The sequence below is a fragment of the Phacochoerus africanus genome, chromosome 2, assembly GCF_016906955.1.
Source record: "Phacochoerus africanus isolate WHEZ1 chromosome 2, ROS_Pafr_v1, whole genome shotgun sequence".
NCBI lineage: Eukaryota > Metazoa > Chordata > Mammalia > Artiodactyla > Suidae > Phacochoerus > Phacochoerus africanus.
Window position 1 is genome coordinate 111,431,473 of NC_062545.1, and position 25,667 is coordinate 111,457,139.

Consider the following 25,667-nt stretch of genomic DNA (forward strand, 5'->3'; position numbering starts at 1 on the left):
AGAGAAATGGTTACTACGACTAGACAAATTCAATATGCTGAGACATGCTAGAACTCTCAGCAGGGTACTATAAGAGGATAATACAAGGTCTGAATTGGAGTCCTGGCTCTGCCACACATGTGCATCTCAACTAACCTCCGTGATGACCTATGGTTTCCTCATCTACAAACTGGGGATGATCAGACCTAGCCTACCTCTTCCATGGAGCGGGGGGTGGGGTGGGGTGGTGGTGGGGGATTGTTGGGATGAACTGGGACAGCAAGGTGGACACACACACTAAAGTGTCAACAAGAAAAGTTATGACTACAATGCTCTATTTAACAGCAAGGGAGTAGCTGAATAGGTTTCCCAACGAGTCTCACTTATGAGATGTTACTTAATTTTAACAAATCTGAGTTGCCTCATTTATAAAATGAGGCTAACATGAGATTGTTCTAAAATGATGATAACCATAGAAGACATGTATGATGTACCAGGCATTGTTTAATGCACTTTGTTTTATGTGCTTTATCAGTAAATCAATCATCAAAATAAAACTTACGAGACAGTACTATCCATTATTTTTCTCATCTTACAGGTAAAGCAAAAGGGGCAGAGGAAATTCATAATGTCCCCAAGGTCACGTATTAAAAAACAGACCTCAGGAGTTCCCATTGTGGCGCAGCGGAAACAAATCCCACTAGGAACCATGAGGTTGCGGGTTCAATCCCTGGCCTTGCTCAGGGGGTTAAGGATCCGGCGTTGCCGTGTGCTGTGGTATAGGCCAGCGGCTGCAGCTCTGATTAGACCCCCTAGCCTGGGAACCTACATATGCTGCAGGTGAGGCCCTAAAAGAGCAAAAAAAAAAAAAAAAAGAGAGAGAGAGAGAGAGAGAGACCTCAGATTTGAACCCAGTATCTCTGGCTCCAGAGTCTTTAGCACTTCCCTTTGCTGCCTCATGACACGTATATCAAGTGCGCCAGGTAACAAACATTCTGTACACAATAACCCCTCCATTGGCTAGGCCGCTACCCCAAAAGATACAGGATGAACCTCAGCCTCCAGGCTTTGATGAAAATGATGCAGTTTATGAGATTTAAATCAGTAAGCAGGATAGGACTCATGAAGGCTCATGGTGTCTAAGGATGGAATTCAACACCACATGATGTTCAGTGTCTTCTTCAAATTCCCTGTCACCCTCATCCCAGTAAGACACCCTCAACCCTGATGATGATGGTCTGGGCCCCATACTTGGAGAAGCAGGAGCCATCTCTCTCATCCACCCTCACTCAGGGCAGCAGCCCCAGAGCTGGCAGAGGGAAACCTACACATCTGGGGAGAAGGTTCTCCGGTGTTCTTAGGATACTTACTTTTTGGGGGAAACAGACTCCTCTAACATCGTTGACTCCTCATCACCCTCTAGTCCAAATCTATCTTTACTTTGTTTCTGAGGTAAAACAAGACAAAAATGAGAGTCAGCAGGTCCTGGCACAAGACCCTTTCAAGAGGCCTTTTTTTGGCGGGGTGCTATGCTCGTGGCATGTAGAAGTTCCAGGGCCAGAGATCGAACAGATGCCACAGCAGTGACCTGAACCACTGCGGTGTCAATGCCAGATTCTTAACCCACTGAGCCACCAGGGAACTCCCAAGAGGCCTTTTAAAATGAGCCACACAAGCAGAAATGTTGAGTTTACCCCAAATTCCTTGTATACGATATTTAATAAGTGATGGGTGAACAAAAGCAATGGTAATAATGAAAAAGAAATAATTATTTAATATAGTGAACTCTGTAAGGTCTTCTGTATATAGGATTGTGCAATTTTATACAGTGAAAATCAAGATAGAGATATTAATATTTTAGTAGAACTTGTTTATTTCAGTGTGCTGTATCCTGAAGCCTTAGGAAAGGTTTGTCTGCATACCCCTACAGCATATGACACCCTGGCCCGCACCTCATTGAAATTAGTTTAAAAAAAAGAGAGAGAGGAAAAAAAAAAAGAAAAAGAAAACCACCATCTTCAGACCTTCAACCCAGTTTCTACAGAAGTTGGAAAGCATGACATAATACCTAGACGGGAAGATGCTGAGGGGTTAGCTAGGCCTCATTCAGTAGCTAAGTGATGCACTACTGCTCGTCACCTTGCAGTCAATGACACAAATATGAGCTGCAGCAAAATCAGAAATTCTCCTAGATTTTGAGGTCAGAGACTGCACACACAAACAATCTTAATGTTAAAGACTCAATTAGTGAATAAAGTACTTAACCTGAGGTTTTTTTATGCCTCCCCTCCCACCCCAAGTAGCTACATCATCTAAACTGAGTCTTTAAATAAAGAAGGGTGGTCCAATCTGCATCAGCATGAAATACCTTTTTAAGGATGATGTCGATGTAGCCTGCAATCAGCTGGGATATTTGCTCTCCCTCAGTGGTTTGTACTGAATAGTAGCTTTCCTGGTACTCTCCAAAATCCTTGAAGGGGGGGGGAAAAAAACCCATGTTAGAAAAAAATACAGCCACATCAGCAGTTTTAAAGGTGGGAAGGTCCAGTTTTGGAAACAAGCTCTGGCACAGACTTACTTTTTCTTGCTTATCTCCTCTAAATACAACTGAACACCCTAAATTTATTCAAGAAACAATGATAAAGGGACTCTGAGAGCTGGAAAGGTGGACAGCCTGGAAACCTCAGGACCCATGTAACCACAATCTGGTGAGTTCCTGGGTTTTGTTTTATCTTTTTTTTTTTTTTGCCATTTCTAGGGCCATTCCCACGGCATATGGAGGTTCCCAGGCTAGTGGTCCAATCAGAGCTGTAGCCGCCGACCTACACCAGAGCCACAGCAACTCAGGATCCGAGCCACATCTGCAATCCGCACCTGCAGCACATGGAGAGTCCCACACTAGGGGCCTAATTGGAGCTGCAGCTGCCAGCCTACACCCCAGCCACATCAACGTGGGATCTGAGCCGTGTCTGCGACCTACACCACAGCTCACAGCAACGCCGGATCCTTAACCCACTGAGCAAGGCCAGGGATCAAACCTGCAACCTCATGGTTCCTAGTTGGATTCATTAACCACTGAGCCACGACGGGAACTCCTTGGGTTTTGTTTTATATCCCATACCCTCCAAGGCCCGGTACAGGGGAGGCCTGAAACTAAGAACCTCCAACAGGAAGTTCCTGAAAGCCTGTTCTCTCTGGCCAAAGGACCAGAGAGAGTAAGCCCAAGAGAGACCTATTTGGGAGCCTCAGGCTGCTCTACAACCTAGGGTGGTGCTCATTGGCAGCAAAGCAGTGAGAGCCCCAGGCTCTGCTCCACAACCCAGCCAGGCAGGGGGTCTGGTTCCTTGGCAGCCACAGCTGCGGTGAAGTCCTGTGTCTCCTTCTTCTCCATAGGGTGGCATAAAGAGATTCAGGCTCTGTAGCTCCTGCCTCCCCTAACAAAGGTGACCCAGCAATAGCAGGGGGCCAAGGAAGTATCTTCCCTCAAATAGCACCAACAAGCCTTGAGCAGGAACGCCAGCAACATCAGAACAACAAAGCAGTCCAGAAGTGCATTGCAAGGGCTCAGAAAATAAACTGCAATTGAAATCCACAACAGTATGCCAGAACACTATACCCTACACCTAAATGAGGTGACTGTGGGCTGAAATAGAAGAATTAAATAAGATCAAGAGTCTCCTAATATAATGACCAGATTGTCTAGGATATAAATGAAAATCACTTTTCATGTCAAGAACCAGGATAACAATGATGTAAAAAAAAGATAATCAACTGATGCCAATACTGAAATGAAGCAGATGTTGGAATTATCTGATAAGGTTTTTAAACTGAATCATAAAAAACATTTCAACAATCAATGACAAATTCTCTTGAAATAAATGAAAACAATAGATTCTACCAAAACACCTAAGTCATAAAAAAAGAACCACACTGAAGATTTGAGAATTAAAAGATGCCATAACCACAATAAAACTCACAGAAGAGATTACATGGTAGTGTGGAAGTGACAAAGAAAAGAATCAGTCAACTTGAAAACAGAGCAGCAGCATTTAGTCAAGCAAAACAATACAAAACAGAGATCTGTGGAACAATTTATTTTTTTCTCTTTTTAGGGCCACACCTGTGGCATATGGAAGTTCCCAGACTAGGGACTGAATCAGACCTGCAGCTGCAGGCTTACGCCATAGCAACACCAGATCCAAGACGCATCTGCCACTTACACCACAGCAATGCCAGATCCTTAACCCAATGAGTGAGGCCAGGGATTGTACCCACAAATTATAAACCTACAAATTCAAGAAGCTAATCAGGCCCCCAAATAAAATAAACCTAAGAAATCCACACCAAGAACTTTTGAAAACTAGGGGAAAAAAGCTTAAAAAAAAACCTGTAGAAAAGCAACATACTACCTATAAATGAACACCAACCTGAATGACAGCAAATTTCTATTCTGAAAGCAAAAGAAGCCAAAAAGAAGTGGAATTAACATTTTTCTTTTTAATTTTTTTTTCCTTTTTACAGCTGCACCTGCAGCAAATGGAAGTTCCCACGTTAGGAGTCAAATTGGAGCACAGTCAAGGCCTTTACTTCAGCCACAGCAATGTTGGATCCAAGCTACGTCTGCAACCTACACTGCAGATTGCAGCAATGCTGGATCCTTAACCCACTGAGCAAGGCCAGGGATTGAATCCTCATCCTCATGGACACTATTTCAGATTCTTTAATCTGCTGCGCCACAATGGGAACTCCAAGGAATGGCATTTTTCAAGAGCTAAAAGAAAAGAACTGTGGATCCCAAATCCTGTAGGTGGCAAAATTAACATTTATGAATGAAGGGGAAATAAGAACAATCTCAGATAAAGGAAAAAAATAATTTGCTGCTAACAGATCTACTTTTAAAGAATATCTAGAGGGAGTGGGAGGGATTGGGAGTTTGGGATTAACAGATGCAAACTATTGCCTTTGGAATGGATTAGCAATGAGATCCTGCTGTGTAGCCCTGGGAACTACATCTAGTCACTTATGATGGAGCATGATAAGGTGAGAAAAAGAATGTATACGTGTATGCATAACTGGGTCACCATGCTGTACAATAGAAAAAAAAATTGTACAGGGGAAATAACAGTTTTAAAAAATAAATAAAAGAGAAAGAAAAAAAAAAGAATATCTAAAGGAAGTGCTCCAAACATAAAGAAAATGAACACAAAAGAAGACCAGGAACTTTTAAAAAGAGAAAGAACAATGAGATGGAAAAAAATCAAAGTAAATGTAATAGCCTATCCTTCAGCTCATGAGTTTTCTTCAACCTTACCTTATGGTTGAAGCATAAGTTATAATACCAACTCATTTAGTGGTCAGTGTATATAGAAGAGGTGTATATAGAGTTTAAACAATTATACTCAAAAAGTATGAAGTATAAACAAACCTAAATGGGAGTTTCTATACTTTACTTGAAGTGGTGAAACAACACTGATACCTGTAGGTGCTAATTAACTATATATATATATATAAAATATCTATCGCTAAAAGCACTATATGAAGAAATATTCTAAAAAATATTATAAATAAATGTTCTTGCCACAGGAAGGCAAACAGAGGGAATAAAAAGAAAAATTATAAAATGGTAGATATAAACCCTCACATATTAATAATGAGTTTAAAATATAAATGGCCTAAATATGTCAATTAAAAGAGTGAATTTTAATAAAAAGCACAGCCCAACTCCACACTCTCTACATGAAATTCATTTAAAACCTAATGATATAACTAGGTTTAAAGTAAAAGGAAAGGAAAAGATACAACATGAAAACATTAATATAAAAAAGCATTAGTGGCTACATCAATGTAAGACAAAGCAAACTACACAGCAAAAACTTTATGGAGAACAAAAGAAGACAATGATAGGACCAATTCTCCATTAAGAACATAGAGAAATCTTAAACATATAGGTACCAAACAAGAGAACTTCAAAATACATAAAACAAAAACTAAGATGAAAAAAACCAAAAAGTCCTCAGTTGCTGTTGGGAACTTCACTCTCAGGAATTGTTAGAATTACTAGACAGAAAATTAACAAGCATATGCACAACTGGAACACCACCCATCAGCAAATGGGATGGAACTGGCATTTATAGAACACTTCACCCAACAGAAGAAAGCACATCCTTTTCAAGCACTCATGGAATATTCTCCACGAATGATCATATCCTATGATAGAAAATTAATCTTTAAGTTCTAAAAATTGAAATCCTACAGAGCACAATCCATGAACACAAAAGAAGCAGAGTACATCCCACTGACCATAACAGAATCAGACTAAAAGTCTATAACAGAAAGACCAAAGGAAAATCAAACACTAAGAAATTAACTTAAAGCTAGGGTAGAAAGGAAGCGATATTTTGTAAGTTTCAACCCAACTTTAGTAAAATCACTGATATTTGTTCTCTCTTTTGCTTGACACAGTTACTCCTGCAATTCATTACAGTTTTTAATAACTTTTTTTTTTTAAATAGTACTTGGACCCTAGCTTAAAAAGACCAATATTTGTATCAACTTATGCAACAAAACCTAGCTACCCCTACCCCATCCATTCGAACCTTCATGTTCCAGTCCTCATTCACATGCATTTACTTTTTTTTGGGGGGGGGGTCTTTTTGCCTTCTTCTATGGCTGCTTGCATGGCATATAGAGTTTCCCAGGCTAGGGGTCTAAACAGAGCTGTAGCCGCCGGCCTACACCAGAGCCACAGCAACACCAGATCTGAGCCAGGTTGTGACCCACACCACAGCTCACGGCAACGCTGGATTCTTAACCCACTGAGCAAGGGCAGGGATCGAACCCGCAACCTCATGGTTCCTAGTCGGATTCGTTAACCACTGAGCCACGATGGGAACTCCCCTCAGACTTTTTTTTGATGCTCTATTATAAGACCCTGCCTAGATGCACATATTTCAAGTGTTCACTAGAGCTGGAGACTAGGACATTTCAGGAGTTCTGAAGAAATTAACAAATTTCAATACTTTCTAATTGCTCAATCAATATATATTACAAAATAATTGCCCTACAGATTCTCACCTACCAGTGTGGCTGGCCATAGTTAAGGCCACACAGTATACTGTGCTAAGAGCGAGTACTGAGGTTGGAGGAGGAATTCAGAAGTTTAAAGGTCTGGAACAAACACACATACTCTCTACTTCCTGCGTATTTCACTCTGAGCCTTCTGTTATCATCATCTCACTGGGTTCTAGAAACTGTGAAATAGGTATTACCATCCCGATACCACAAACAACACTCAGGCTCAGAGAGAAGTAAGGTTACTTCTGAGCAAGGGCACAGAGGTAGAGATGAAAGCTGATTTCCAATGCTACTCTAGACTCTCTTTCCGCAATAAAACATGATCTCTTTGTAGGGAGGCTGGAAAAACACCTTGGTAAGATGTCAAAATTTTAGGAACACCTAAAACAACTGGAGATGAAGAAGCCTTTGTATGGTCCTCAGAGAATTAGAAAATTGCCTTTTAGGAGTTCCTGTCATGGCTCAGCAGAAACAAATCTGACTAGCTTCCATGAGGACACAGGTTCAATCCCTGGCCTCACTCAGTGGGTTAAGGATCCGGCGTTGCCGTGAGCTGTGGTGTAGGTCACAGACAGGGCTTGAATCTGGTGTTTCTGTGGCTGCGGTATAAGCCGGCGGCTACAGCTCCGATTAGACCCCTAGCCTGGGAACTTCCATATGCTGCAAGTGCAGCCCTAAAAAAATAATAAGAAAGAAAGAGAAAATTGCCTTTTAGTATATACTTGGGACAGTATCATGAGGACCACAGAAGACTCAGAATGATCCTTGATTGGCTCTCTCTAGTTAAGGAGATCAGACAGACTTGGAGCACCAGAGAGGAGGAAGTGGTCAAGGAGACCCAGCTTGCTGACATCATCCTCACTTCCGGATCAGTGCCTACCCCCACCCCCTGGCCCATGGACTCCAACCACCTGTTCCTCTCCACGCTGCTCTCCAAAGCCAGGGAAACCCAAAGGGCGTGTACTGTTTCACTCGCCCCAGGGTATCACTCAAGCCCATGCTGGCTGACTCACTACTTTCTCTAGTGCCTACCAGTGTGAAGCTTTTGGGTGAGGCTGCCCAGCGCTTGACTGTGGTCAGTGGCCACTCCTGTAGCACTTCCTTTGTCTTTTCATCCACGCGCATCACTGAGTCTTTGGTGATCCCAAGCAGGCGAGGCACCAGCTTGTTCTTGCCTTTCATCTTTTCCTGAAACAGGAGATACCAAGAGTCAGGGCTCTTCCTCTGAAGACATCTGATTTTTCCAAGTAATCAGTGATTTTTGTGATTTTTTTTTTTTTAACCTCTGGTCAACCCATACCACTGTGTCTCAGGACAGGCAGGGCTATTGGGAAATCAGGGTTTTGAAACAAAGTGAATGACTCACTAAATTAAAGGAATGGAAGGTAAAACAGATACAAGAAGACTAGAGACATCCACAAGGGCATGTTTTTATGAGGAAAGATACTGTCCAGGAGGACAGGTTGCTCCAAAAATAGAGGCTGTGATAGAAGATATCTAGAGGAAAAAAAAGTTAAAGTCAACTCCAAATAGTGTCATTCTCAGTAGCCAACTCAGTGAGTAACAAATGAGGGTTAATGCGGAATTTGAGTATGGCACGTCAGCTACTAAGAATTAAGTAAAACTGCCAAAGTAGAGTCTTCTCAGTCCTAAACACAGTCTTTAAATATGTTTATTTGGAGTCTTCATGTTTTTTAATGTGTATCTGCTGACTCTTAAAAATATTTTATGATTAGTTTTAATAAGTTTTAAATAGCCATCATCTCTATGAAAATAATGAAGGCCTACCTCACATTTATGCCACAACAAATTCAAGATAGATTAGTAATTTAGGAAGGTCACATAGTTGGATATTTTTGTGATTCCTGGGGGGCAGGGGGCGAGATGACTTTTTAGCACAGACACCAAAATTTAAAAAATAAATAAAGGAAAAGATTAATGGCTTTAACCATAAATATATGGACTTCAATACATTTTATTTTTTTTTATTTTTTTCTTCTTATGGTCACACCTGCAACATATGGAAGTTCCCAGGCTAGGGGTCAAATCAGAGCTGCAGCTGCTGGCCTAAACTACGGCCACAGCAATGCAGTATCCAAGCCACACCTGCAACCTACGACTCAGCTTGCCGAAGCACCTGCTGGATCTTTAACCCACTAAGCGAGGCCAGGGATCAAACTCACATCCTCACGGAGACTATGTTGGGTTCTTAACTCATGGAGCATCAACGAGAACTCTGGACTTTGATACACTTTATTTTATTTTATTTTATTTATTTAGTCTTTTTGTCTTTTTAGGGCCACACCTGCAGCATATGGACGTTCCCAGGCTAGGGGTCTAATCGGAGCTATAGCCACCGGCCTGTCCCAGAGCCACAGCAATGCCAGACCCAAGCCGCATCTGCAACCTACACCACAGCTCACAGCAATGCCGGATCCTTAACCCACTGAGTGAGGCCAGGGATCGAACCCGCAACCTCATGGTTCCTAGTCGGATTCGTTAACCACTGAGCCACAATGGGAACTCCCTGATACATCTTAAAGAAAGAGAAGGGGACAAAAAGAAAGAGACTTCACCATAAACAAAATTAAAGGAAAATGACTGGGAAATAAATATTTTACAACAAATAGGATGATAAGAGATTTTGTATACTTTATATATGAAAGGTTATCAAAAATCATCAAACATAAGTGGCAAAGAACACGAACAGAAAATGTGTTTAAAATAATAAAATAGATAATAAGCAATAAGTAACAATTAGATAAATATTCATGTATATATCATAGTTTTTAAAAAATGAACACTCAGGATTAAAGAAGGTATGAAGGGGGACCACTCTTGATGGGCACTTAAAATAGAGGCCTTTATGAAGAAAATTTGTTAATACCCACTCAAAGCTTTAAAAAATGTTCTGGAGTTCCTGTCATGGCTCAGTGGAAATGAATGTGACTAGAGTCCATGAAGATGCAGGTTCAATCCCTGGCCTTGCTCAGTGTGTTAAGAAGCTGGCACTGCTGTGAGCTATGGTGTAGGTCACAGACCTGTCTCAGATCTGGCATGACTGTGGCTGTGGTGTAGGCCGGCAGCTGTAGCTCCAATTCCACCCCTAGCCTGGGAACCTCCATATGCAGTGGGTGTGGCCCTAAAAACTCAAAAAAAAAAAAAAATTTCCTACTTTTAACCCAACTTCTTTTAGAAAATTACTCTAAAAGAAGTCATAAATGTACATAAAGACTACGTTGCAGTAAGGTGCAACCAGAGTTTTATCACAGTGAAAAACTAGAAATAACCAAAAATTTCAACAAGGGATTTGATAAATAAATTGTGGTATATCCAAATAACAAAATAATCTACAGCTACTAAAAATTATATTGTAGGAAAACAATTGGACTCAATAAATTATCCACATTAAAAATAAAAAAACCAGTTCCCATTGTGGCTCAGCAGTAACAAACCTGACTAGTATTCATGAAGATGCAGGTTTGATCCCTGGCCTCGCTCAGTGGGTTAAGGATCTGGTGTTGCCGTAAGCTGTGGTGTAGACCGGCCACTGTAGCCATGATTTGACCCCTAGCCTGGGAACCTCCATATGCCACAGGTGTGGCCCTAAAAAGACAAAAAAATGCATAAATAAATAAAATAAAGAAACAAAACAGTGTGTAGAGCATCCTACATGAAATAAAATTTTAAATAAATCTTTTAGAAAATTACATGATAAAAATAACAGTAATGATCATCTCATAGGATGTGTACCATTTTCTTGTGCTTTCCCTCATTCCAAAAACGTAACTTAACACACATTTCTGTTGTCCTCAAGAAAAAAAAAAAAGTTTTCAAAAACACTTGCTGAAACTTAGCCATACCCACACCACTATTACCAGAGGAATATACACACAAATGAGCACCAAGTATGTATGTATACGTGGGTGTGTGTACAATGGGATGGGCACTTAAGCTAGGAGTGTGACAGATAATAAATATCACCATCAATGTTCAGAACATCCTCCAAAAGCTGACATCATCGTCATCAACATCATCATCACCATCCCCATCTTGAAATGAAGGGACCAGAAACTTGTCCGAAGCAAACAGTAGTTAAGTGATAAAGCCCAGATTAGAACGCAGATTCGAGAAGCTTAGAAACATCTCCGACTTCAAGAGACTGTCTACCACAGCATACTAGTTCTGATGGAAGCAATTAGACAAAAGGCAAAAGCACTCCTCCTATCCCCTGTGGGCGGTTCATAAACCGTCAGACAGGGAAGGTCATGGCACACCTCCAGCTTCCTCCCAAGAGGAGGAGATAAAGGCAGTAGGAATCTGTGTGGGTGTCTGGTGAGGGGAATACGGCACTGTGAGAACCTCCCAGTCCTTAGGAAAAACTCAGAGACGAGTCAGGTTCTTTGTAGAGAGGCCAGTTCCACAAGGGGTGAAATCAGCCCAGCATGGGCCATGCCTGCACATCTCACTTGGCTTCAGGAGCCACAGAGATTGCGGTGGAAAGGTTCCAGGCTGCTCGTTTAGTCACACAGGGTTGGCACCAGCCCAGCCCAGGAAGGAGATCAGAAATAAAATATGGTTTGCAGCTGCTGCCTGCCTCCTTTCCCATCTGCACCTCCCCAGTGAGGGGCTCTGGCAGGGGGCGGGGGGAACATGGGGTTGTGATGGATTGCCCCGACTCCTGTCGAGATCATTCTGGCCTAGGAGAGGAAGCCGAAGTGAACAAGCAAACAACTGACAGCGGGCATTCCATCAGAAGGTCACGACTTGGGAGGATATATGAGGAACTCAGAAAATACTGTCACTCAGCAACAGAGACCACCATCAAGCGACAATTCAGCGCCTACCCAGCAAATACAAAGCAGCTGGAAAAAGTTAAATATTGAGGGGCTTGGCTCTGTGCGAGTGAGGTCAGGTCGCCCCTGACCAAGGACCCGCCTTAGACCCTCCGGGGCAGACTTGCATGTTAGAAGGCCGTCCATAGGCTATAAGGCTTCCCCTTCCTCCCTATATCTTTTGAATCTCAGTCCAACCTTCAACTACAGACACTATCATCCTTTTATCTCTGGGAGAAAAAAGCAGGTTAGGCAGGCCAGTGAAGACCAACACATCTCTCATACTCAGACACATGCAGACTGTGGCTGCGACTTTGCTGGCTACATAGCAACGTCTCTCTCCAGGCAGTCCTCATTAGGTTGGTTTTGTTTTGACAACATGTTGACTTTGGGTAACTTAAAGGCAGGGGAAGGTACTCATTCAACCAAGGAGAGGCAGGATCCACTAGTGAGCCCTGCCCCTCCTCTTGCAAGCACATCTCATTATAGTGGGTTCAGCCCCGGCAGCTGGCTCTGATCAAGTCTGCTCTGCCTCAGGCTCTTCTCACAGGTGTGGATATTGGCCGATTCTGACATCACCTGTGCCTTACATCAGATTCAGATGAGGGTGGAGGAATGCCAAGGGGCTGAGCTTTTGGCAGGCTTTGGCCCTAGGCCCAACTTCAATATGGCCTAAGCCCGTGATCCAGCTGTGCTCACCAGAGTTCTACGCTGGTTTCCTGCCAAGTACTGCCTTGTGGCTTTGCTGTGTCATCAGTATGCTTTTTTCTTTTGAGAGGGATGGCTGTTCAAAAGCAAAATGGTGTTAAAGACCCGTTCATTAGCCATCTCTGTCCCTAAAAACAAGTGTTGATCCATTTTTGACTTAATTCATGATTCTGAGATGCTCTCACAGTTCAGGCGAGAAGAGAGTCAACATTCCCCAGGCTTCTCATCACTAGGCTCTGGTTGTGGTTGCAAGGAAAGTTAAAGGCAAATTTATGCATCAGAAGGTTTACACAAGGATATCTTGGAATGAAACAAGATCCTTTGCAAGTCATGGAAAGTGCCTTACCATTCCTTACGGAGTTTTAAAAAACTAAGATAAACTGCAAAGGATCTCAATGAACGAGGAAGACTGCAGATGTTTATAGCTTGCATTTATTGAGATCATTTTATGCATCTTCTATATTATTTCCTTTAAACCTCAAAAAAAGTCAGCATTGTAGGTGCATAAACTGAAGATTGGAGATGGAAGGTAAAGTAAATTATCCATGGTCAAACCAAATGGCGAAGCCAGAATCCAAACATAGTCTTAGCCACTGAGAACTCTGCCACATGAGGGACTCATTACAGATATCCTCTCTGGCGGGGTCAGCAAACTACATCAGGTGCTAAATCCAGTTTGCTGCCCCCCTTTCGTGGGGGGCCCTGAGAGCTAAGAGTGGATTTTCCATTTTTAAATGGATGAAAAAAATTTAAAAAGGGAGAAGTGAAAATCATACGAAGGTGAAATTTCAAACTCCATAAATACAGCTTTGGGAACATAACCATGCTCATTTATACATACTGACGACTGCTTTCAGGCTATACATGCAGAGTGGCACGATGAGCCAACCCGAAGGTATTGACTATATGGCCCTTTACTAAAAAAGTTTTCCAACTCCTGCTCTGCATCATGGACTCTAAAAGCAAATTAAGAGTTGCAGGACTCAGGGGCTAGGAATTAGGGAATTGTGACGAGGGTCAAGGACTTGAGATAACCTAAAATTTATCAGATAGCCTACATTCCATCTACTACGTTTATTTCCACACATTAACTCACTGAACTTTCCTTAGAGCTCTGTAAAGGAGGATCATTTCCATTTTTAAGTAAAGAAACTGAGGTTTTAGGAAGGTTACAGATGTTTCTCCAAGTCCTACGAGGTTCTGCTACTGCTCACACAGGCAATACTGCATGGAGAATCCTAGGCCAATCTTTCTGATTCCAACATCCAAGCACTTTCTAGTTTAACAATATGAAGTCCAGCTGACCCTTGATCAACATGGGTTCACTTAAACACAACTTGTTTTCAATAGCTAATACTAGAGTACTACATGAATCTGCAATTTCATATTGGCTGAATCTACAAAGGTGGAACCGTGGATACAGAGGAACTAAGGACCCAGAGTGCTGATGCTAAGTTACATGTGGATTTTCATCTGCCACAAAGGGTGGGCATCCCTTACTCATCATTGTTCAAAGGTCAGTTACAAAATAACCTGAATAATAGGAAAAAATGTTCACAGATATAGAGGAAAATCGGATGGAAGCATCTATAAACATACCAAACCAGTTCTCTCACAATATTTATGACTCATCTCAAGGCCACATGGTATGACTGTGTTCAATATCAATATTTACATTTCATAAATTATGATTTAAGGAGTTCCTGTCATGGCTCAGAGGAAACGAATCTGAGTAGTATTCATGAGGATGTGGGTTTGGTCCCTGGCCTTGCTCAGTGGGTTAAGGATCCAGCGTTGCCATAAGCTGTGGTGTAGGTCACAGATGTGGCTTGGATCCTACATTGCTGTGGCTGTGGCATACATAGGCAAGCAGCGGTAGCTCCAATTCAACCCCTAGCCTGGGAACTTCCATATGCTGCAGGTGCAGCCCTCAAAAGCAAAAAAAAATAAAAAAAACCCATGATTTCATTGAATTATTTAATTTAGGATTTCTACTAGCCTGTCCAAATAGGGACTGCATTACTGACTTTTAACTTACTTCTTAAATTACAGCAGTGAACTTCCTTTATCATTTAATGGTATGTTCCGGTCAGGGGTGGGCTAAAGAAATCTGTTCTTCATGCATTTAAAAAAAATACTATCCCTTAGCCAAACAATTTCTTGTGTGTGTACTATTCTGTGTGATCTCTTCCTATCATATATTCTAAATAGTTGTGATTATTTATACATACACAGGTTATTTTACTTAAAACTAAAAATTAGAATGATTAAAGTGAATCTAAAAATTAATATCTATGTACATTATAACATGTGCTGGGATTTACAGACTGAAGATTACAAAACGCTGATGAATGAAATCTAAATGGATCTAATACCATGCTTATGGATTGAAAAACTCAACACAATAAGGTTATTAATTCTTTCCAAATTGATCTATAAATTTAATGCAATGCCTATCAAAATCCCAGCTAAGTCTCTTACAGATATAGAAAAGTTTGTTCTAAAGTGTTTGTATAAATGAAAAGGACCTAAAACAATTTTGAAAAAAAAGAAAAAAGTGAAGAGAATCATCGAGTTTGATGTTAAGGCTCACTCTACAGCTGCAGTGATCAGGACAGTGGGATATGGGTGGAAGGACAGACACAAATATCAGGAGAACAGGCTAGAGAAGTCAGAAGTAGATCCACAGAAATGTGTTTGAATTAATTTTGTCAAGGATGCAAAAAACAATCCAATGGAGGAAGGACAGTCCATTTAACAAGCAATGCTGGGGCAAGTGGACATACACAGGCCAAAAAATAAGCCTCAATGTAAAAACCTTACACCTTATACAAACCTAACTCAGTGTGGGACCATGGACCTAAATGTAAAATGTAAAACTGTAAAACATTTACAACTAAACAAGGAGAAAATCTTCAGAGCCTAGAGTTAGAGTTCTTAAGATCTAACACTTAAAGCAAGATCCATATAAAAGGGAAAAAATGATAAAACATCCATCATCAAAATTAAGACCTTTGGAGTTCCCACTGTGGCTCAGTGGAAACAAACCTATTACCCGTGAGGATGAGGGTTTGATCCCTGGCCTCACTCAATGGGTTAAGGATCCGGCATTGCTGTGAGCTGTGGTGTAGGTGGAAGATGCGGCTTGGATCCTGTGTTGCCGTGGCTGTTGTGTAGGCTGGGAGCTTTGACCCCTAGCCTAGGAACCTCCATAGCCATGGGTGTGGCCCTAAAAAGACAACAACAAAAACATTAAGAATGTTTAGTCTGTGGAAGACCGAGTTAAGAGGATGTAAAGACAAGCTATAAACTAAGAAAAAAAAATTGCAAACCACATCTGACAAAGGACTTGGACCTAAAATATATAAAGAACCCTCAAAATTCAAGAGAAAATCTCACTAGAAAATTGGCAAAAAAAAAAACATGAACAGACATTTCACTGAGGAGGATATACAGATGGCAAATAAGAACATGAAAGGATGTTCAAAATCATTAGCCATTAAGGAAATGCAAATTAAAACCACAAAAAGATACCATAAGAAACCCATCAGAAAGGCTAAAATTAAAAAAGCAATGATAACCCCAAATGCCAGAAAGGACGGTAAGAAACTAGGTCACTCACACTTTGCTAGTAAGAATGTAAAGTGGAACATTCTGGAAAAGAGTCTGGCAGTTCGTCATAGTGCTGAACATGTTCTTACCATATGGTCAGGCAATTGTACCCTTGGGCATTTATCCCAATGAAATGAACACTTCATTTACACAAAAGCCTATACACAAATATTTATTCATAATAGCCCTAAACTAGAAACAACCCAAATGTCCTTCAGTGATGAATGGCTAAACAAACTGGTACTTCAGTCCCATGGAAAACTATTTGGCAATCAAGAGCGATGGACTATTGATACACATTATGACTTGGATGGATCTCAAGGGTATTATCCTAAATGAAAAAACCCATCTCAAAAGGTTATGTATTGTATGATTCCATTTATGTAGCATTCTTGAAGTAACAAAATTATTGAAATGGACAACAGATTAGTGGTTGCCAGGGGGTCAAGACCAAGGAAGGGAATAGAGTGTAGAGAGAAGCAGGAAGGAGTGGGAGCTGTGTGTGGCCATCAAAGGGTGGCACAAAATATACTTTAAAATTTTTTTTCAATGTTTTTATTAAAGTATAGTTGATTTACAATGTTGTGCCAAATTCTGCTGAATAGCAAAGGGATCCAGTCATACACAGACATACATACTCTATTTCTTATATTATCTTGCATCACGGTCCACCTCCAGAAGAAAGTATTCAGACCTGCATTTTTTTTTTTTTTTCTCTTTTTAGGGCCACAACCCACAGCATATGGAAATTCCCAGGCTAGGGGTCAAATTGGAGCTGTAGCCGCCAGCCTATGCCATAGTTCATAGCAATGACAGACCATTTAACCCACTTAGAGAGACCAGAGATTGAACCCACATCCTCATGGATACCAGTCAGATTTGTTACTGCTGAGCCACAACAGGAACTCCCAAGTTCTTTATCATGACTACGGTAGTGGTAACACGAATCTACATGTGTGAAAAAAAACCTGCAAATCTGAGTAATGTCTATGAATTGTACCAATCTTGATTTGGCCTTGATATTGTACTATAATTACCACTGAGGGAAAGGAAGAACTCTCTGTATTATTATTTTTGACAATATTATAACCTACATACCATACAATTCACCTTGTAAAGTATACAATTCAATGGATTTGGGTATACTTATAGATAGGTGCTACTACCACTACAGTCAATTTTAAAACATTTTAATCTTCTCAAAAAGAAATTCTGTACCTTTGCTATCACTCCCCTATCCCCTGCTATCCCACCCTACCGTAAGCCCCCACTAATACACTTTCTGTCTCTATGGACATTTCATATCAATGGAATCTTGTGACAGGCTTCTTTCACATCTAACATTTCTAAAAGTCATCCATGCTAGAGCCCAGAGCAGTACTTTTCCTTTCTTTTTATGACCGTAATATTGCACCTTATGGATATACCACATTTTGTTCAGCAGATGAACACCTGGGTTGTTTCCAACTTTTGGCCAAATGCGGCTATAGGCTTACACGTACAAGTTTTTCTGTGGATACACCCAGGAGCAGAACTGCTGGGTCATATGGCATCTCTATGTTTAACATTTGGGGAACTGCCAGACTGTTTTCTAAGGGGGCTGCATCATTTTACATTCCTACCAGCAGCCTATGAGGGCTTGTTTCCCCACATCCTCACCCATAGTTGTTAATTCTGACTTTTGGATTCCCTGCGTTATTTTTACAACTTCCTGTGAATGTATGATTGTTTCAAAATGATTTTGTGTATCTTGTTAAATGAGAAAAATCATAGCAAAAAGTAAACATTTTGTTTTGTCATTTTTAAAGTTACGCTTTAAAAAATATTTCTTGTCTTACCATACGTCCTAAAACTTCCAAAACAATGTTGAAAGGTAAACTGTTCTGATCCCAATTTTTATAGATTTCCCTCTAGTATTTCTGTTAAGTAGGATACTGATGATAGTTTTAAAACATTCTATCCTGTTAAGGAAATGCACTTGAATTCCAGCATTTCAAGAAATTTTCACAATGAATACGTGAATTTTATCAAATACCTTAGTGACTTTATATAAAATGATCACATGAAGCCCTATTTTCTAACTTTATTTAGATATAAGTGACATAGAACATCATGTAACTTTAAGGTATGCAAATGATGATTTGATATATGTATATATTAAGGAATGATTACCACAGTAAGGTTAATTTGACCTTCGCTTCACAGAATTACCTTTTTTTTGGTTGTTATGATGGCAGCATTTAAGATTTATTCCCTTAGCCACTCTCAAGTACATAATACAGTATCGTTAACTACAGTCACCAAGCTATCCATCAGATTCTCAGAACATATTCCTTTTAAAACTGCAAGTCTGTATGCTTTGATGAACATTTCCTCATTTCCCCCATACCAGCCCCAGAAACCACCAATCTACTCTATTTCTGTCAGCTTGGCTTTTGAAAATTACACATATAAGTCAGACTGTACCGTATTTGTCCTTCTCCTATTTATTTCACTTAGTGTAATGCCCTCATGTTTCATCCATGCTACTGCAAATGGCAGGAATTCCTTTTTATGATTGAATGATATTCCACTATATTTACATACCACATTATCTTTATCTATTCATTTGCAGATGGGCGGTTAGACTGTTCCCATATCTTGGTTATTACAAATCATGGTGCAAAGAACAGGGGAGTACGGGTATCCCGCTGAGACTGTGACTTCAGTTCCTTAGGATAAATCTCCAGGAGTGTGACTGGATCACATGCTAGTTATATATTTAAATTTTTGAGGATCCTTCACACTGTTCTCCATAATGGCTGTACCAATTTATATTTCTATCAACAGTATATAAGGGTCCTCTTTTCTCTACATTCTTGCTAACATTTGTTACCTCATCTTTTTTTAGAACAGGTGTGAAGTTCCATCTCATTATGGTTTTGATTTTTATTTTCCTGATGTTTAGTGATACTGAGTACCCTTTATATGAACCCATTGGCTATATGAGTATCTTCTTTGGAAACAGTCTAGTCATGTTCTTTGTCCATTTTTTAATTAATTATTTGGGGGTTTTGCGATAGAGTTATAAGAACCACTTATATATTTTAGACATAAACCCTTCCCCAGATACATGATTTGCAAATATTTTCTCCCATTCTCTAGGTTGCCTTTTTCTTTTGTCGATTGTTTCTTTTGATGTGCACAAGCTTTTCAGTTTATGTAGTCCTACATGTTTATTTTTATTTTTGTTGTTTGTGCTTTTGATATCATATCCAAGAAATCATTACCTACAATCATGTCAGTGTCTATGAGTTTTACAGTTTTAGATCTTACACATAAGTCCTAAATCCACTTTAATTTTTTGAGTGGTATATGATAGGGGACCAGTTTAATTTAAACTATAGATGGCTTTGAAGAGTATGGATATTTTAATACTAATAACTCTTCCAATCCATGAACACAGAATATCTGTCCACTAATTTGTGTCCTCTTCAATTTCTTTTCTCAGTGTCTTAACATTTTCAGCATATATATCTTTTACTTCCTTAGCTAAATTTATCCCTAAGTATTTTATTTTATTTTTTTTGATGCTATTGTAAATGGGATTGTTTTCTATATTTCTTTTCCAGATAGTTCAGTATATATAATGTCACCTTATTTAACCTGCTGATCTCCTGGGTTCATTAATTCATAATATTGCATTAATCCCGGATTCCTCCAGGGCCAAGGGCAAGAGACAAGAGACACAGGGTCACAACAAAGCAAGTGGAAATAATGAAACCCACCAGAGGAATGACTAAAATAGAGTGCATGAGGCCAGGACATGAAAATGAGCAAGAAAGCTCTACTGGGAGGGCTTCTCAGTCAACTCAAGAACACTCTCTGCTTGCTCACAGGTTGAATTTCAAAGACCCACCTCTGTCTTTCTGGTAGGAAAGCCAAAAATCCCCATGAAAACAGCCCTGAAGGCCACAGAAAGTCCCAAGACTCAAAGAAAGGATACAAATCAAGTACCATCACTGCCATATGAATTTGATTTGGTGTGTAGTGGCCAATGAGCTTCACATCGTCCTGGGCACTCCTGATAATCTTAAGTGAAACATTCTCAGGGGAAGGTGCCAGCAAGGAAAAGTAAAGGCACTCCTTCAGTGACTGCACAGCAGAGACAAAGCAGAGCCCCAGACACAGCTGTGCTGAGGCCTGCGGGGAACCAGGCTCACTTACCAGCCTTACACCTCACGTCTGCCCCATAGCTAAACTCACGTCTCCACTGGCCAGATGATCTGTCTGCAAAGGCTAGGGGTCCATGGACACCAAACCAAGCTTAACAGCAAACACTTTCATAAAAGAGGTGGCAAAGGCAAAAGCCCTCTGCACCACGGCCAGCTCACCTTCACCAGGAAGAAGGACACACCGTATGTCCGGAGGGACCGGGCAAGTTTGACATACTTGACCTTGGCTTCTATTTCGCTCATCTCTCCACAGTTCTTGTGTTCCTACAAAAGTGACAGTGGCAGGGACTGGTTACTGTAGTGGACTTGCTGAGAGGGTTACTCCACATCATGCCCACATGTCTGTGTTGGGGACCCTCCATGAAACATGCTCCTGCTGTCCAAGGGTCAGAGCACACAGAAAGTTCTAAGGCAGGGTTGCTGAACTAGAATTTGAACCCCAATTCCATACAGATATCACAATTATATGCAACAATTCTGTAATTTACTGTAACCTTGTTTTCAAAGGGCTCCATATCCCAAAAGCTTTAGGACCAACACTTTAAATGAGAACTAGAAAAATGTTGTTGTGTTGGAGAGGTATCATTCTAACATCTATGCAAAAGAAAAGGCTCTCCAAAGAGCAGGATACATAAATGCCTGATCATCTCAGTATTTGGGAAAAGTACTGGAGAAAAAAATATGGTTTTTGTGCATATGACATTTATCTATTTCAGCTTCTATTTACATTTCAATACCAAAGAAGACTTTGATACTTTGGATTCACTAAAATGATTGTTTCATGGCAAAGTCTTCTTTGGTACTGAAATGTAAATAAAATATAAAAAATATTTTTTAAAATATAAAATAACAGGACTTTTCTTACAGGTTGACTAGCATACATAATTCTCGGACTTTTAGAATAAATCTGGATTTTCAAAAGATACCAATACCCAAATTCTGAGGTTCAAAAATCAAATATCGGAATAAAGAAGCTACTTGCAGCTTCTTCCTCAGGGCATTTTAATGGCAAATCACCTTGTTTCAATGCGTCCAAGATAATGTCTTTGAAATTAAATGTATGCACATTTTTCTCAGAAGAGCTAAGTAACCTTTAGCAAGAAGGTATGGATTTAAGATAATAAATCTGCCCAAAGTAGAACTGTCAGCCTCTTTACTCTTGAGTCGCTAATCATTTATTATATAAGCAGAGTACATGCACGGGGTACGAAACTTGCATGTGCAGGGGTCCCTCTCAGACTAATAAATGAGGATGGGAAGTGAGGAGAATAATCAAGTTCTGAACATTCCCAATACCTGAAATATTCTCTTTTCAGCTCCTCTTTGCTTGATGTATTCTTTGGGCAGGAATTCTTTTAGACTGAGGGAGAGAATAAAAAATGGTAAGGCATTTATCATATTCTATGATGAGAAGGAAAAGAAAAGAGATTTTTTGTAAAACTCACAGTTCAGTCCCTAACTCTCAGTATTTTATTGTATAACTAAAAACAGACAGTGACATCCCATAATGCACTTAAATGGGACACAAATTTAAAAGCAATCTGATAAAAAGGGTCAAAATAACATAATTAAAGAACAAAGAATGTCTAGGACATATTGTAAAGTGACAAAGCAAAGTATGCCACCCTTTGTGATAAAGGGAGGAAAATATCCTCCATCTGATACTGTTAATACATATTTTTAAAGCAACAGAAGGATGAATTTAGTACTAATAAAAATGACTGTCCATAGAAAGATGGAAAAAACAGGGAGAAGGAACAAGAATGGAAATAAATCCTCTAAAGCTTCCTCACTTTAGAACCGAATGAAATCACAATGACAGGCAAAACCCAACACCTAAAAATATAAATCAAAGTGAAAGAGATAAATCTAATAAAATTGAGAGCTCTAACAGTGAAAAACAGTCTTTTGACTATCCCCATTCCTAGTAAGATATCTCTTAACAGTAGACTTGTTAAATACTGACATTACCTTAAAACTAGTATCTACTTTCCCCCCCAAGTATACACACATACACATTATAAAATTAGTATATTACTTTGTATAAGTAGGTAGATGTTATATGTGATTAGGATAAAGTACATGAGTAATTACGTTCGTTGTTAGAAAGCAAGATTTTTAACATAAAATAGATAAAAATAAAGCAAAAGAAGTTAAAGCAAAACCCTGCAATCTTTCATCTGAACGGAAATATTGATCGGAATGTCTGGTTCATTTTTCTTTTTCTGAAAATATTTTCCAGTTGTGTCCACTGAGGAGGCCAAGGGCAAGGACAATCGGTGGCAACAAGCACCCCAGCCAGGTGGTCTCCTAGCACCATTTCCCGCTAAAAGGAATCAGGGATCCTTGCAGAAGTGACTGATTCTAGCTCTGGGACAGGAGATGCATAAAACATTCCTGGGGTTTCTTGTGCTTGAGGATCAAGGAAGTTATCAAAATACCATTGGACAGACATCATACGGGCAAACACAGGATGACTTTTAAAGCCTTGTACAAAAGAAGAAAGAGCATTTCAATGACCCCACCGCCCAGCTCCAACAATTGTAACTCATGGCCATCCGGGACTAGTCTGCTCCCTCACTCACACCCACTCTCCTGGATTATTCTGAAGCAAATCCCAGAAACCATATAATTAATTTCATGTGAGGGGCAACTTGAGCATCAGAAAGAATGATGGCTGCAATGAGCAAAAACACAGAGATGTAAAACTTAATAAAGATTCTTTGAAATAATCATTGACCCCCGTAAGAGGGTGTGAGGGCACCAACTCAGCCTGAAAATCAATAAAGGAAAAGAAACAGTTAATAAATGTAGAAGGAATAATAGAAGTGTAAAACCATCATTTTACAACTCAATGAAACCGTCAATAGATTAAAACAAGCACGAGAATATGCTAAAACCAAAAAGTGCCAAGTGAAGCGGGGACTTTCTAACAGGTGGATCATTCTGATCCAAACCTAATGGTCAATTTTAGTGTTAATGATGGGGATGACCACACAACCTATGCCTTCCGACTGACAGAGCAGGAAGTACCCAGTACCGCCTAGCAAGTATCCTTGGCAATAAATAACAAAATTGATAAACATGTAATTGAACATGAATTTCATTAAAACTCTAGATATAAATAGCAGTTTACACAAACAGGGACAAAGGGACAAGGTAAGTGATATTACCAGGATACGATCAGCTAAATCCCAACACGGCAAATTCTATTAAGATAACCCAGGTTCTTCACCAATGAATGGAGGTGAAAAAAGATGACACATAGATTAACGGCGTCTTAAGAAACATTTATTACAAAGCTGTGATAATTAAGACAGTGTAATTCTGACATAGGAATAGACATACAGGTCAACGGAAAAGAACTGAGAGTCTAGAAATTAATCCCTACCTTTACAAACAATAGATTTTCAACAAGGGTGCCAAGACATTTCAATGGGAAAAGAATAGTCTTTTTAACAAATGGTGCTGAGACAACTGGAGATCCACAGGTCAAACAATGAAGTTGAACCTCCTATCTCACACCAAACATAAAAATTAACTCAAAATGGGACACGGACTTAAATTTAAGAGCTAAAACTTAAAAACTCTTAGAAAAAATATAGGATTAAAATTTTAGGACCTTGGATTAGGCAAAAACTTTTGACACAATACTAAAACTGCATGTAGCAAAATTTAAAAAAAATAAAGTGAACTATATAAAAATAAAAAAAAATTTGAACTGCAAAAGAGATGACTGAGAAAGTGAAGAGGCAACCCACAGAATAGGAGAAAATATCTGCAAATTATCTATCTGATAAGGGACTTGTATAAGGAACCAGAATATATAAAATATATAAAATCTCTTAAGACTAATGACAAAAAACTCAATTCAGACACAACTTAGAATAGATTTACAAGGAGATCCTACTGAATAGCATTGAGAACTTTGTCTAGATACTCATGTTGCAACAGAAGAAAGGGCGGGGGAAAAATGTAATTGTAATGTATACATGTAAGGATAACCTGACCCCCTTGCTGTACAGTGGGAAAATAAAAAAATAAAAAAAATAGCCATAGGAGATGAACAGACTTTTCTCTAAAGAAGATATAAAAATAGCCAAAAGATGTGAAAATATTCTCAACACTAGCAGCTATCAGGGAAATACAAAGAAAAATCCACAATCTGGTACCACTGCACACCCACTGGGACACTATAATAAAAAAGACAGGCAATAAAGAGTGTTGGTGAGGGTATGGAGAAATGGGCACCTTCATACACTGCTGGTGGGAATATAAAAGGGTACATTGGTTGTAGAAAACAACTTGGTAGTTTCTCAAAATATTAAATAGCAATTCTAGGGGGTTCCCCTTGTGACTCAGTGGGTTACAAACCTGACTAGTATCCATGAGGATGTGGGTTCGATCCCTGGTCTCGCTCAGTGGGTTAAGGATTGGGTGTTGCCATGAGCTATGATGTAGACTGCAGATCTGGCATTTCTGTGGCTGTGGTGTAGGCTGGCAGCTGCCGCTCTAATTCGACTCCTAGCCTGAGAATTTCCATATGTCTCAGGTGAAGCCCTAAAAAGCAAAAACAAACAAACAAACAGCAATTCTACTTCTAGGCATATACCTAAGAAAAGGGAAAACAGGAGTTCCCGTTGTGGCGCAGTGGTTAACGAATCCGACTAGGAACCATGAGATTGCGGGTTCGGTCCCTGCCCTTGCTCAGTGGGTTAACGATCTGGTGTTGCCGTGAGCTGTGGTGTAGGTTGCAGACGTGGCTCGGATCCCATGTTGCTGTGGCTCTGGCGTAGGCCGGTGGCTACAGCTCTGATTGGACCCCTAGCCTGGGAACCTCCATATGCCGCGGGAGCGGCCCAAGAAATAGCAACAACAACAACAACAACAATAACAACAAAAAAAAAGACAAAAAAAAAAAAGAAAAGGGAAAACATGTCCATAGAAACATATGTACATGAATGTTCATAGTAGATTTATTCATAATAGCCAAAAGGTGGAAATAACTCAAGTGTTCATCAACTGATGAATGGATGGACAAAATGCAGGTTAGCCATACAATGCAACATTATTTGGCAAGAAAGAGGCATTAAGTATGATACATGTAACAACATGGAAACACTGTGCTAAGTGAAAGCAGCCCGTCACAAAGGACCACAAAATGTACCATTCATTTTATATGAAACATCCAGAATAGGCACAGCTACAGAGGCAGATACAGGCTGGGAAAGGGAGAGGGGACCCG

General features: G+C 40.0%; 1 protein-coding gene across 5 annotated transcripts in view; it reads right to left on the reverse strand.

Annotated features, from left to right (window-relative positions):
- The window catches only part of TLN2 (talin 2), a 469,337-nt gene that overhangs the window by 154,021 nt on the left and 289,649 nt on the right, over positions 1–25,667 (reverse strand). For all 5 annotated transcript variants that reach the window (XR_007133078.1, XM_047766192.1, XM_047766194.1 and 2 more), the window contains 5 exons: positions 21,719–21,782; positions 20,582–20,686; positions 8,086–8,241; positions 2,348–2,449; positions 1,350–1,426 (listed from right to left, as the gene is read on the reverse strand). Coding sequence is in view for 4 of the 5 variants with exons in the window: in XM_047766192.1 (XP_047622148.1) it covers positions 1,350–1,426; positions 2,348–2,449; positions 8,086–8,241; positions 20,582–20,686; positions 21,719–21,782 (504 nt within the window). In the remaining variant the exon portion in view is untranslated. The remainder of the gene's footprint in view (positions 1–1,349; positions 1,427–2,347; positions 2,450–8,085; positions 8,242–20,581; positions 20,687–21,718; positions 21,783–25,667) is intronic.